The sequence below is a fragment of the Struthio camelus genome, chromosome 3 (genome assembly GCF_040807025.1).
Source record: "Struthio camelus isolate bStrCam1 chromosome 3, bStrCam1.hap1, whole genome shotgun sequence".
In the NCBI taxonomy this organism is placed as follows: domain Eukaryota; kingdom Metazoa; phylum Chordata; class Aves; order Struthioniformes; family Struthionidae; genus Struthio; species Struthio camelus.
Genome location: NC_090944.1, coordinates 89,509,348 through 89,521,963, shown reverse-complemented (window position 1 = coordinate 89,521,963; position 12,616 = coordinate 89,509,348). Strand labels below are relative to the sequence as shown.

General features: G+C 52.2%; 1 protein-coding gene across 1 annotated transcript; it reads right to left on the bottom strand.

The window, feature by feature from the left end:
• Nucleotides 1-6,725: 6,725 nt before the first annotated feature.
• IRF2BP2 (interferon regulatory factor 2 binding protein 2) lies at nucleotides 6,726-11,365 on the bottom strand. Its single transcript, XM_068938997.1, has 2 exons — nucleotides 9,907-11,365; nucleotides 6,726-9,643 (listed from the first exon to the last, which is right to left on the bottom strand). The coding sequence occupies exons 1-2, from the start codon at nucleotides 11,009-11,011 to the stop codon at nucleotides 8,928-8,930; spliced, it is 1,821 nt and encodes a 606-aa protein (XP_068795098.1). The 5' UTR covers nucleotides 11,012-11,365; the 3' UTR covers nucleotides 6,726-8,927.
• Between the last annotated feature and the right edge of the window lie 1,251 nt (nucleotides 11,366-12,616).

Genomic DNA, 12,616 nt, shown 5'->3' with positions numbered 1-12,616 from the left:
CTCTTGTTTGTACATCCCCCAGTACCCTGAAAGACTCAGGATTTCTTCTGAATAATTTATAATATATGGAAATGATAATAACATATAAATCTGCTATGATTTAATTAATTATGAATAAGTAATAAGGTAATGCTAGCAATAAATTTAAATGAAAGACCTATTTATAGTGAAATTATTTCTTATAAATAGTTAGAGCGAAACTGTGTGTTGTAACTCATGATTTACATTTAGGGCCTGATTCTTCCAGCACTTCTGGTGTGAGCAATTTTACTCATGGGAATGGTCTCATGGAACCAGTGAAGTCGATGACAGAGCTGTTTGCAGGATGGGATCAAATTTACATAGGTTATAAAGAGAACTGACTGCAAAAAAGTAGCTTTTTCTGTTTTGCTTTTTAAACCAGCTAAGGGCAGCCGTTCAGTCCCTAAAAGATCAGCTTTGCTTTTCACCTGGAGAGTAAATTCACCTGATTTTGCCTTCCTTAAGCCCGTCTTAAAAGAAAATAAATCCCAAATGATACTAACTCTATGTCATATCTATTCTTTAACATATCCTCCACAACCAAGTTAGCCTCAGCCACTCTTGTCCGATGCTATTGCAAGGACTGCCCCTGATCTGGGTCCTAATCAATGCACTCATATTGATTGTATTGTACTGTCCTGGGAGCAACAGGAGTTTGGTTGCTGAGAAGAGATGAGAGAGGTGTACCTGGAGGAGCGTGCCAGGCACCATTCAGCACAAGAAGGATTAAAATCAAGCTGTCATCACTAGTCTACTGTTGGTGCCAGATGAACCTCAGTTCAAAGGAGGGGTGAGCAATTCAGCTCCCACAATCAGCAGACAGAAGTAGGGATGGCACCCCATTTAGCCTTTTTTAAGTAGACTGTCTCAATGCAGTCCCCACTTTATCTCCGCTTTGAAATCAGGCTGTTTTTTAACTCTGATCAGGTGCAAACTGCTTCGCAGAAGCAACGCTGGGTTGTGTTTGACTGTAAACGGTAAATAGAAAGGATGCGTTACTGCATTCACGGACCTAAATCACAGTTTTGCTTAGGAGGGGAATTCAAGGTAAGCTGGAAAATACACTTTTCAGTCCGAACCCCAGCCTGGCTCCATCGCCAACAGCCTCGCGCCTGCCCCACACACCCCACCTTGCAGCCTCCGAGTTCCCCTGATGCCACTCACCGGCGCTCCAGCATCACACTAGGAATGATATCCTGCTCCCTATTTCCAGTAAAGCCTTAAGAGCATATTCCTGCCTTTTCTTTTCCTGTTTAAATGCATCCTGTACACCCACAAGGCCTGAGGCACTAACACCTCTCCAGCAATGGGGAAAAAACTCTTTACCTTTTGCTATTCTTACTACCGGAAACCTTAACTAGGCTTAATAAAGGAAGAGAAAACCCTGTTCCAAAAAAAGGCAGCAACCTTTGATAGGCCAAACGCTCCGTCGTGCAGAACGAGGGTGCCAGGCACTGCGAGGGCGGCAATCCCCTCGACGCTTAAAACGGGTCAGCTTCCAGGGAAGCTGCGGTGGGCTGGAGCCTCTCGGTGGCACGGGGTCAAAGTCACCTTGGAGCGAAGCTGCTAAAAAGGGAATCCAGATGATTGCTGTTCAGTAGCCTACACAAAACAGACGTATTGGTGTTGCTCCAGTGCTTAGTGGACTGTTATCCATCAAAACCGGCACTGAAATTGGCACTCTTTGTAGAAAAGGAAGGGATCCGCCCCAAAACACTAAATGTCAGGAAACTTTTGTGACACAGGATGAAGAAACACATGCTGCTCTTGCAGTTCAAAATGTTCCTGCTTGGAAGATAACAAACAGACAGCGTCGATCGGCAGGGCTGCCAGCCCCACACCTCCCTCAGCACAAGGACCACACAAAACCTGTGCCCCTATCGCTGTTAGTCCTCCTTGAGAGCTGGCCGAAGGCCAAATGACTAACTGCCCAGCAAGCACTCCCATTCCCAGAAAGGCTCTACCTGAAAAGCCTTGCTATAAAGATGTGGCTTTTGGGAAATGACTGAATCTGGGAGAAGAGGAGAGGAACAGAAGTGAGACCTCCACGTTTACAAGTTATTGTTAACAGGGTCGGACGAAGAAAAACAGGCAGAAAGCCACAGTAGTCCACAGAAGACCTGAGCAGAACTGGTGAGATTTAATAACTGCCTAGATTATAAAAAAATTATGGGAGATATGAAGTAGTCGGTCCAGTTATGGACACAAGTTATTTGTCTCGTCAAAGAAAAGGAAAGGACTTACACGAAGATAAGGGCTCTCACAATATGAAAGTAATCATCAAAACAGCCCCTAAAAAGCAAAGCTAAAAATCATTGTTCCGTGCTATTCATCATCATTCGTTTCCTATTGGAAAGCCAGAAGGCATAGCTCAGATGTCTAAGCAGAAATTCTGAACTAATTAGACTCCCTAGCATTACAAGTTACAACCCCAGCAGGGCCCATTCGGCCCTCTTCTTCTGAGGCATGTGAAAGTTGATACCCATCACAGTAACTGCATGAAGTATTTTCATTGTCCAGAGTCAATAAAGATAGCGTGGCACTTTCCGTAAGAAAAAAAATCCTCCCTTTGGTGATTTCTGAAGAGGGGGTTACCCTAACTGTATTCTCCTAGGAAGAATCATTTGCATTCATGAGCCATAATTAACCACTACAAAATTACAGGCAAATATATATTTTTTAATTATGAGAGCCCAAATAGGCCTTAAAAGCGCGATGGAAAAAGTGGCATGTTGGCTTCATCTGCAAATGCATGAGTCAGTGTGGAAGAGCTGATTTATTTCCTGATTTTTCTGAAGCAAAAGAAAGGTGATATTGAGCATCGTCTTTCCCTGCTCCCATTGAATGCCTTTCCTAGAGTATCTTCATTTTTGAGCTTTTTAACTATTAGCTGAAAGGATGGTACATCTTAAAGAATCATTTGTTTCTGCTGCTTAGTGGCAGCTGAATTAAGTAAGTCAACAAAAATAAAAAGAGTTGTAAATAGACTGGACAAAATTAAACGCCTCATTCCATTAAGCAGTTATTGCTTAATCTCTCTAAGTTCTCTTACTAATAGAGAATGGGAGAATATGAGAATATCCTGTAAAAAAGGCTTGGAGAAGGCTTGAATTTCTGGTGGAAAAAAAATAAAGGAATTATTTATTTTGACAAAAAGCCCTTCAGGCCTCCTTCAAATCATAAAGATGCAAAAAAAAAAAAAAAAAAAAAAAAAAGAAGAAGAAGAAAAGAAAAACCTCAAAACCATGAGAGGAAGAAGGGAAAAAAAATCAGTTTTCTTTGCTACGTCCCTAACTGGGTGGGTGGCACATTCAGGCCTCCGCACCTGGGGCAGCGCAGCCTGCCCACTTCCCAGCCGCCAGCAGCTCCCTGGGCTCCGCAGTGCGGGAACTGGAGCATTTTCCTGCTGCTGCGAGGAAACAGACCTGGTGAACCAATAATCCCTTTCATCTCTGTTTACTCATCTTTTGTTTGTTTTAAAGCGGTTGCCAAAAAAAAAAAAAAAGGGCATGAGGCAATTCTTGGGGGGGGGGAATGCCTACTTCACATTTTCCAGAGTGTGTATTAACAGCAGAAAGGGTGAATATCCTGCTCTGCAGCCACAGTGCCTGATGTTTCAGCAAAAACCAGAGGTTCGCGAGCATTTTCCAAGGGAAGCGGCAGCTTGCGGCGAGCCCGGGACACGGCCCTGGCCCCACGGAGGGACCCGGCTCTGCCCAAACCCCACAGCCTGCTTGCCCACCCCATCTCCCCCTTTTTCTTTCGGGGGGCGTAGGAGGAGCGGGATGCCCCCTGAGGCAGGGTCACCCCCTGGGGGTTGTCCGTCTCCCCAGGCAGGGTGGCGCAGGTTGCGGGCAGGTGAGGTGCTCCCTCCCCACAGCCCCAGCAGCCGGCTGAGGTGGGAACGAGGGAGCAGCAACGCTTGTCGCAGCGTTTGCTGAGTTAAGAGCAATGGGAGGAAGAAGCGAGTACTCAGCTGTGAAGCCTTCACGAACTTTTCCCGGCTTTTCCATGAGCTTGTTTTGTAAGGGGTTTCCACTCTGTGTAGTACTTTGGGGTTTAGAATTTATTCCGCGATACCAGTCTCTACCAAAATGGCTCTCTGGCAGCAGAAAGGCAGGCAAAGTTACGTGAAGCTTGTGTAAAGATAGCGGCACAGTTATCACCCTGTTGCGGGGCTCCACTGCACCTGTGCAAACCAAATAAGACAGTCGTGTGGCGGCAAACATGCATTTAGTATTTTCTAAACATCCTACTCGAGGCATCTGTATTTTTTCTTTCCCGGAAGGAAGGCTTCCATGAGTGTTCAGCCTTTTAGGGGGATGGAAATGATTAAAATTTGAAGCATGGGCTCAATACTAAAAGCTCAGGGTGTGCTCAGGAACCTGTCTGGAGGCAGCGAAAGAGTTACTCCAGAGCTACAGCCCCAGCGAGCCCGGCATGATGAAGTGGATAAATATGTTCTCCATTCATCTGCTGCACAGCCTGACCTTGGGCCACGGCAGAGGAAAGGCGGTCCCCGCTCCTGCGAACAAAAGACACGCGAAGGAGGGTGACTCAGGAGTCCTGGTGGCCCGCATGTGATGGATGGGACATTTCCGAACGATCACGTGGCCGGGCCGGGAATCAGGAAGTGGAACCCTCTGTAATTCGCTAACTGCGTACAATTAATCTATACGCTGCTCAGATACGCTTTCCTTTCAACCGCCACATTCAGAAGGAAAACAAAAAAATGTTTTGAGGGAACTCTTTTCTCCTTGCCTCGTTATCTCTCAGAGCGCAGGCTTGAAGTTGCAGTCTGGCCTGAATTGGATAGTTTTTTCTAAACAGAGTCCACTGCAGGGAAGGTTTCTTCTAATTATTTTTCAATAGCTCCAGATGGAGCTATCTAAATAAGAAAGCTTTGGGAGGAGAAGTATGAAATGCTCAGGGCAAAACCTTTTCAATTCCAATTATCAAATGTCTCCTATTAGTACATCCTGTGCTGGCGAAACATTCTCCAACGAAGCTTAAGCTGTAGGAATTAGGACTACAAACGTGTGGCAAACTCGTTTGCTGTTGGTGACATTAATTTACAAACTGTCCTCCGTCTGTCTTCGCAGGCGCTATTACCAGGTGGTAGCTACAGCTACTCCTCAACAGCCAGGAAGTTTTTAGGCCGGGATACGACACAGGAGCTCTCACGACGGCTCGGTAGCGAATTAAAGATGTGAGGTGGCTGCAACGAAGGCAACGCGTGCCGTCCTCTGGGCTAGCCGTTCCCAAGGAGCGCCGCTGAGCCTGGGGAGAGCCAAGCGGCCCGGTCTCCAACGAGAGGTCCCGCGGCCGGCAGCCACCCCTGCCAGTGGGACGAGCCTTGGCCCCGGTGCAGGAGGAAGGGATCCAGGGGCTCTGTTGACATAATAAACCACTAGAGAGCACTCGCAAATGTATTTATACCCCTTTCCTAAGTGCTAGTTCATAAAAACACACGGTTGCCATGGCCTGGTTTACAGCACATCTAAAAAGAGAGATCCAAAGCATACCAGGTTTTTTGAGGCCACCACAAAGGCTGTCAAAGCCGCCCTTGTGCTGCGCCTTTCCCACCTCCTCGGCCCTCTGCAGACAATAGGAAGGCAAAGGGAGGGGGTGGCTGCGGCCTCCAGCCCTGCTTCTGCCCCTCGTCTTGGGAGCAGGTCACCCACCACCCACTCGACTGCATTTCGGCCCTCCTCTCCCCTGCACTTGCCCCTAACGTTGGCGTATTTTCAACTGTGTCAGGGATAGCACGGAAAAAAAAACGCTGATTCTACCGCTGTGTAACTGCACTTGCACAACTAGCTTTTTTTTTTTTTTAAACAGAAAAACACGAGTGTTGAAAGCTCCTAGTTTCATTTTATTTAATGCCAGAAGTAAAAAATAGGTAAAAAATAGCAACGTGTTAGTTTAGCAGCTATAAAGGAAAGCATAGTGCAGGTGATATTCCAGTAAAAAGCAACTCTAAAAATAAAAAAAAAAGTAATGACAGTGGGATTTGGGGAAAAAAAAAATCACACATTCTTCATTAAAACACTTTAATACTACACAAATTACAATATCACCTTTTAAAAAGTAATATTAAACAGTAGCACTGTTGCAGCTGAAGCACTAAAATTAAAAAAAAAAAAGTTGTAGCCCAGAAAACAGTAAACTGGTATAAACGGAGAATCCACGGGAGTGTTATTGTAAGTCAGTAAAGCAACAAAAGGGAAAAAAGCAACATGAAGTTCAACAAAAATGAGATATGTATAAAAAAAACCTCACTGTTTTTAACCTTTTTTCCTTTTTTTTGTTTCCTTTTGCTATTATGAAGATTGATGGTGTAGATGAGAATTGACTGGGATATCAGGACTGGAAGTCAGCTGAGCAAATATAGCCACTTTCAGATACTTCTTTTCCAGCTATGTTGTTTCTGTGCCACCACCTAGTAGCACAGGCCTGAGAGTTTTCATCGTTTAAACTACTTCAAAGACCACATTGAAAGAAACAACTGGGCTTGTAATGTATCCGTACACTTCCTTCAGACACAAGGTGAAGTGGAAGGCCTCTCCGGAGAGTCACACCAACGTCAGCCCCAAAACAAGGATCTGATTTTCAGTAGCAGGGCAAGTTGCCCTTCTCCCCCTGACCTCAAAAGGCTCAAAGCTGGACCATCTGATAACATAGGAGGGTGTCCTTTTTATGTAGGCCTTTTTTTTTTTTTTTTAAAGTAGGGATACCACCTTAATCATAAACATGAGCTTCATACTACATGAGGTATTACGCCAAGCAACTTTGAAGAACTTGTTACCATCTATCAGCTCAAAAATCCATTTTTTTAATAAAGTGCCTAAATACACATTTACACAGATCATAGTGGTTCCAAAGAATCCTTTACAGTTTATATAGATATGTATATATATAGGTATATATATAATGTGCGTTTTCTTCAAATTGGCTAAATGTGTTTACATAAGACACCAATCTTGACTATAGGTATAAGTTTTAAAGCGTAATATTGACTCAAGGAATTTGTTTATCATGCAAATCTTATCTAATATTACATTGACCTGTAATATGGAACACAATGTAGTGGGTGTGCTCATTAAACACTTCATAAAAATTACTGTGCATGTGCAGTTCTGATTTTCAAATATTAATAATGACCATTTCTTTAAAAAAAAAAAAAATTCTTCCAAAAAAGATCTACTCTGCATTAAATTGCAGTCTGAACATTATCACCATAAGAACAGTGGACTAAAAAAGCATCCAAAATTCTTCAAATTATAGTTAGCTGAACAGATTTTTCCTCCTCGAATAGTGAAAGCGTTTATTAGTTTGTCCCAGGGAAGGGACAACCTAGCCACCCTTTTGCTCAGAAACAACTGCTCATAACTGTGTTATAAACACCTAAACATAAGGGCTTGTACAGCTGCAGTGTTGCCAACAAACTATAAACAGCACAAAAACATCACCGTAAGACTCAACTATTTCTAGTAACCGAAGATTTATTGATTTTAGAAGTCTGCTTGGAGATGCAGAAGCAGGATCAAAAGAAGTGGCTTTACAAAAGAGTTCTCCAAAGTAGCTTAAAAGGCAGGGCTATGGCCATTATGTGAAGCCCTAAATTGCTTTCACTTCAACCAGTTTATATTTTCATTTTCAAAGAATAGTATTAGGTTTGTCTCAAGCACACATATTAAGGAAATTACAGGTCTCCTCCACCCACGTTTGGGCTGTCATTGATATGCCCAAAGGCAGTCTGGCAGAACCTCAGTCATGGCTGTCATTGTACCACACTGTACCTGCCACTACTTGGAAATATGATGTAAGCGATAGTAACAATAGCAACAGTACTATAGGTGACTGATAAGCAAACTCAAAGTCCACCTGCACTATCTGAAAATTAAAATAAAGTAAAAAAATTTCAGTCTGTCCCCCAACCTCCCCAGCATAGTTCAAGCAAACAAAAAAAAGTAAGTGACGCTGAAGACCTTCAGAGATGGCAGTGCTCTACTGGTATCCACCAGTAATATAATTTTGTTATCAAAATTCCGTATCATAGCATGTAACTGGTGAATAAATGCAGTTTTGTAATCTTACAACTGATCACGTGAACTGCAGTCAACTTTGCCTTAAAGAAAAAAAAAAAACAAAAACAAACAAACCCAGAAATCGCTAACTCAACAGCGCCTCTCAGACACCTCTCCACATCCTACTCTGAATGCAACTTCCTTTGAGAAACACAGAGGAATTTTGGACTCGATCTGGCAGATTCGCTATTGCAACACGAGACGAACGTTTCCCCGAGAAACCCCTCGTGCTCCCTAAGCTTGCCTTGCCCACGGGATGCAACAACATCCCCACATCAGCTATCGACTCTCCTCCCCAGCCGTCTCAGACCAAGCCTGCATGCGACCAGCTCTACACAACAGGGGCCAAGAATAAGGAATCACAGACAGTAAGGCAATCTTTACAATGTCAGAAAGTGTATTTGGCATTAAAAAAAAAGAAAAAAAAGAACGAAAGAAACAAGTGCATACAAATACAGCTAGAAGCATTTCTGCTTTGCCAAGTGCTCTCTAAAAAAAGCAGCGCAAGTCACAGCCTACATTGAACAGTAACTGTCACCAGGGAAGCACAACAAACAGTTGCTATAACAAAAGGGGGGGGGAAAGAGAAGAATTAGAAGAAATGCCTTTATAATAAGTACATACCTTTTGTCTTCAAAAAATATAGAAACACAATGTATTCAAAAAAATCAAAATTATACAGCCATGTTTATGAAGTCTACATTTCCCTTGTCTTGGAGATATATATATATTTATATATATATATTTATAGATATATACACAATTCAAGCAGTTTTAGTTAAAGGTGACGTCGGTCGGGTTGTGAAACGGGAAAAGTCACGAGTCTCTCTCTTTTTTCACTTTCACGTCTCCCGCGAGAATGGTGGCGATCTCCCCCTGCATGAAGGCCCAGGGGACGTTGGAGCCGACCAGGGGGCACTTCTCGCCGCTGGGACAATACACCTCCCCGCTGGCGCCCTGCTGTTTGATACTTTGTCTGGAGCAGGGGAAGCAGAACTTGTGAGAGGGGACCGAGGGGCACTGCACAAAGTGGGTGTCTTCCAGGCGCTCGTGGCACAAGGTGCAACACAACGGCACGCTGGCGGCGAGGGATGAGTCCGGCAGGCTGGCGGGGTGCACGGGCTCCAGCCCGCCCGCCGCGTTCGCCCCCTGGCTCGCCACCTCCCTGCCGGGGCCCAGCCTCCTTTGGTTCATGGCGGAGGGCGAGGGGGGGCTGCTGCTATTCCTCCGCGTGGTGGAGTGGACCTGGTTGGCATCTTTGGAGGCGTGGTTGCCCCCAGCATTGTCCGCGACTAAAATGAGCGCGGCCATGGGGGACTGGCCGTTCTGGGCCGCCTCGGGCGGCGTGGTCCGGTTGGAGTGAGGCGAGGCGGTGGGCGGCGGGGGGGACATGAAGGAGGTGGCGGTCATGGGCATCTTCATCCCGTCCGACGAGGTGGGCAGCCACGGCTGCGCCTCTCCGTTGATCTTTGGGGGTCCCGCTTCGCCCTCCGGCTCGGGGGAAGGCTTCCTTTTCCGGGCTGCCCGGGCCCCTGGAAACGCAGAGGGAAGGGGAGGAGAAAAGGCAAAGAGGAAACTCAGTCACGACACACCACCGAGCGCCCGCGGCTCCGAAGGGGAGCTGCCGCGGCCGCCCCCATCGCGCAGGCCCGCGCTTCCCAAAGCCGGGCGCCGCCGCAGCAGGTGCGCGGGGCCCGGCGCGCCCCGCAGCGCGGCGCCGGGGTGGCGCCCCGTGGGGCCGGCCGGCCGCCCTCCCTGCCCCGAGCCCCCAGCCCGCCCCGCGCACCCGCCTCACCTGGCTTGGCCACGGCGCCGTTGGTCTCGTAGCCCAGCAGCCGGCCGCCGGCCATGCCCGGCTCCTTCTTGAACTTGCTGTCGAAGGGGGGCACGGCGTGGCCGCCGTGCTGGTGCAAGGCCAGCAGCGTGTCCCGCACCGTCTTGGGCTTGGCCAGCCACTCCTGCTCGCCGCCCGCCCGGCCCTTGCCCTCGGCGCCCAGCTCCGCCGCCGCCGCCGCCGCCGCCGGCAGGCTCTCGGCCGAGCCGCGCTTGTCCTTCCCGCCGCCGTCGTGCTCGCCCGCCGCGCCGCCGCCCGACGACGACGACGACGACGACACGGAGCCGGGGCGCTTGTGGCCCAGCTCGCCGGGCTGCCCGGCCGCCTGCCCGGCCGCCGCCGCCGCCGCCGCGGGCGGCTGCTGGGGGACGGGCACGGCCATGGGGGCGGGCGCCGCCGAGATGGCGGCCAGCGAGGCGGCGGCGGCGGCGGCGGCGCGGCCGCTGAGGCCGCCGATGGCGGCGGGCAACCCGGCGCCGTTGACCAGCGGCACCAGGGTGGGCGGCACGGCGTGGGTCCGCCGCGGGTTGGGGCTCTGCCGGTTGAGCTCGGGCGGCTCCTCGGGCTTGGGGAAGCCGTTGGGCACCAGGATGCCGTTGACCTGCCGGCCGCCGCCGCCGCCGCCGTACTCGGCGCCCAGGCGGGGCGGCGGCCGCTCGGCGGCGGCCAGCGGGTACCGCTCCAGGGGCTGCGGCGGGGGCCGGGCCGCCGCCTCCGCCGCCGCCGCCGCCGCCGCTGCCGCCGCCGCCGCCGCGCTGTGGCCCAGCTGCTGCTGCTGCTGCTGCTGCTGCTGCTGCTGCTGCTGCGCCAGGATCTCCTTGGCGGTGAGCGGCGGCTGCTTGGCGTGGGGCGGCGGCGGGGCCCGGCCCTCCTGGAAGCCGTGCGCCCGCTTCAGCTGCCGCGCCGTGTCGATGACGAACTCCACCCGGTCGGCGCCCTCGTAGTTGACGCAGCCCCGGCACACGGGCTCGGTGAAGTCCCAGATCATGGCCCAAGGCATGCGGGGCAGGTCGCACAGGTAGCACGACTGCCTGCGGGAAGCAGCCGCCACCGCCGCCGACGACATGTCCCGGCCCGGGGGCAGCAGCGAGCGCCCCCCGCTCCGGCTCCGGCCTCCGCCGCCTCCGCCCCTGGCCACCGGAGACCCGACGGCGAGGCTCGGGCTCCGCAGCCGCAGCAGGATCGTCCGCCGGCTCCCCTCCCCCGCCGCTCCTCCTTCCTCTCGCGAAAGCGGGCAGAAAAACACCCGCGGGGAGGGCCCCCGGCAGGCAGGGTCGCTCGGCGGGGGGAAGCCCCTTCCCTCGCTGTCGCGGCGGCGGCGGTCACCGGGCGGCGCGGGCGCTCATCGCCGCGGCTCGGCTCGGCTCACGCAGGGCTGCGGCCGCTGCCGCCCGCACGGCTCCCCCGCTCGCTGGCTACTACGGGGCGGCGCGGGGCGGCGGGGGCCGGCGCGGGGCGGGGCGGGGCCGGCGCTGGGGCCGGGGCTGGCGGCGGCGCCGTGCCCTGCCGTGCCGCGCCGCGCCCTGCCGTGCCGTGCCGTGCCGCGCTGCGCTGCGCTGCGCCGTGCCGTGCCGGGCTCCAGCCGCCGCCGCCACCTCTGCGCGCCGCGCCGCGCCGCGCCGCCGACTCGGTTCTTCGACAGTGCCGGGCCGCGCCTGCGCGCTGGGCCCGCCCCGCCGCCGCCGCCGCCGCCGCCGGCCCTGCCCGGCCGCCGGGGCCGCGCGGCGCGGGGATCCCTGCTGCGGGGGGCCGGGCGCGCCCCCGCCCCGTCTGCGCTTGGCGCGGCGGCCGGGAGCGCGGGGGGGCGGACGGGCGCCAAGGCAATGGGGAACGGGGGGGGGGGGATGCTGCTAATTAATTTTTATTATCATTATGGGTTGTTGTTGTTATTATTATTCTCATCCCACTCGTTGTTTTTCTGCACCACCGACGGGGCTTCGGAGCTTTCTTGAAACGCGTCACTCGCAGGGATGCCCCCTGCAATGCGGGACCCGCCCCCGCGCCGCTCCCACCTCTGGTGCCGGCCCCGGCCGTGACCTTGGGCAGACGGGCCCGGGGCAACAGCTGCCCCCCCCCCCCCCGGGGGCAGGGGCAGGGGTAGGGGTAGGAGCCGCGGCGCTGCCGCATCGTCCTGCCCGCGCCCCCTCGGGGCGGGGACCGGCTCCGTGCTCCGCGCCAGGGCAGAAGGGCCCATTATAAATAAATAAAACGATTACCCATTTCGTTTTTTTTTTTTTAAAGCTGTTGTCATTTTGTACAGGAAATAGGACATTCTAGATTTCCTGTCATTTTCAACCACAAACCAACGGTTCTCTAATACAGATTAGCAGAGTGCACACAGAATAAATAAACGCTGTCCAGCTCCCCCGCCCCCCCCCAAAAAAAAAAAAGAAAACCCTGCGTTTTTCTCCGTCCCGCTTCCACGCTCCGAAGAGCTCCTCTGCCAATTGCATCCACACCGGGGGAAAAGAAAAAAAAAACAAAAAACAAAAAAGTGCATTTGCTGGAGGGCAAAACACGGAAAGGCGACGTTATGCAGGGGGCCGGCCGGGGGAGCGCCGACGGGGACGCGCCTCGGCGCGGCCGCTGCGCTCCGCGCCGCCGGGGCCGCCGGGGCCGCCGGGGCCGCCCGGGCCGGGGGCGCTGCCGGGGCCGCCGGGCCGTCCCCACG

Excerpts from the sequence above, each read along its gene's own strand:
- IRF2BP2 (XM_068938997.1), bottom strand. The coding sequence starts at position 11,011 with ATGTCGTCGGCGGCGGTGGCGGCTGCTTCCCGCAGGCAGTCGTGCTAC. Across the intron at positions 9,644-9,906 it reads CGGCGCCGTGGCCAAGCCAG|GGGCCCGGGCAGCCCGGAAA; the intron begins GTGAGGCGGGTG and ends CTGCGTTTCCAG.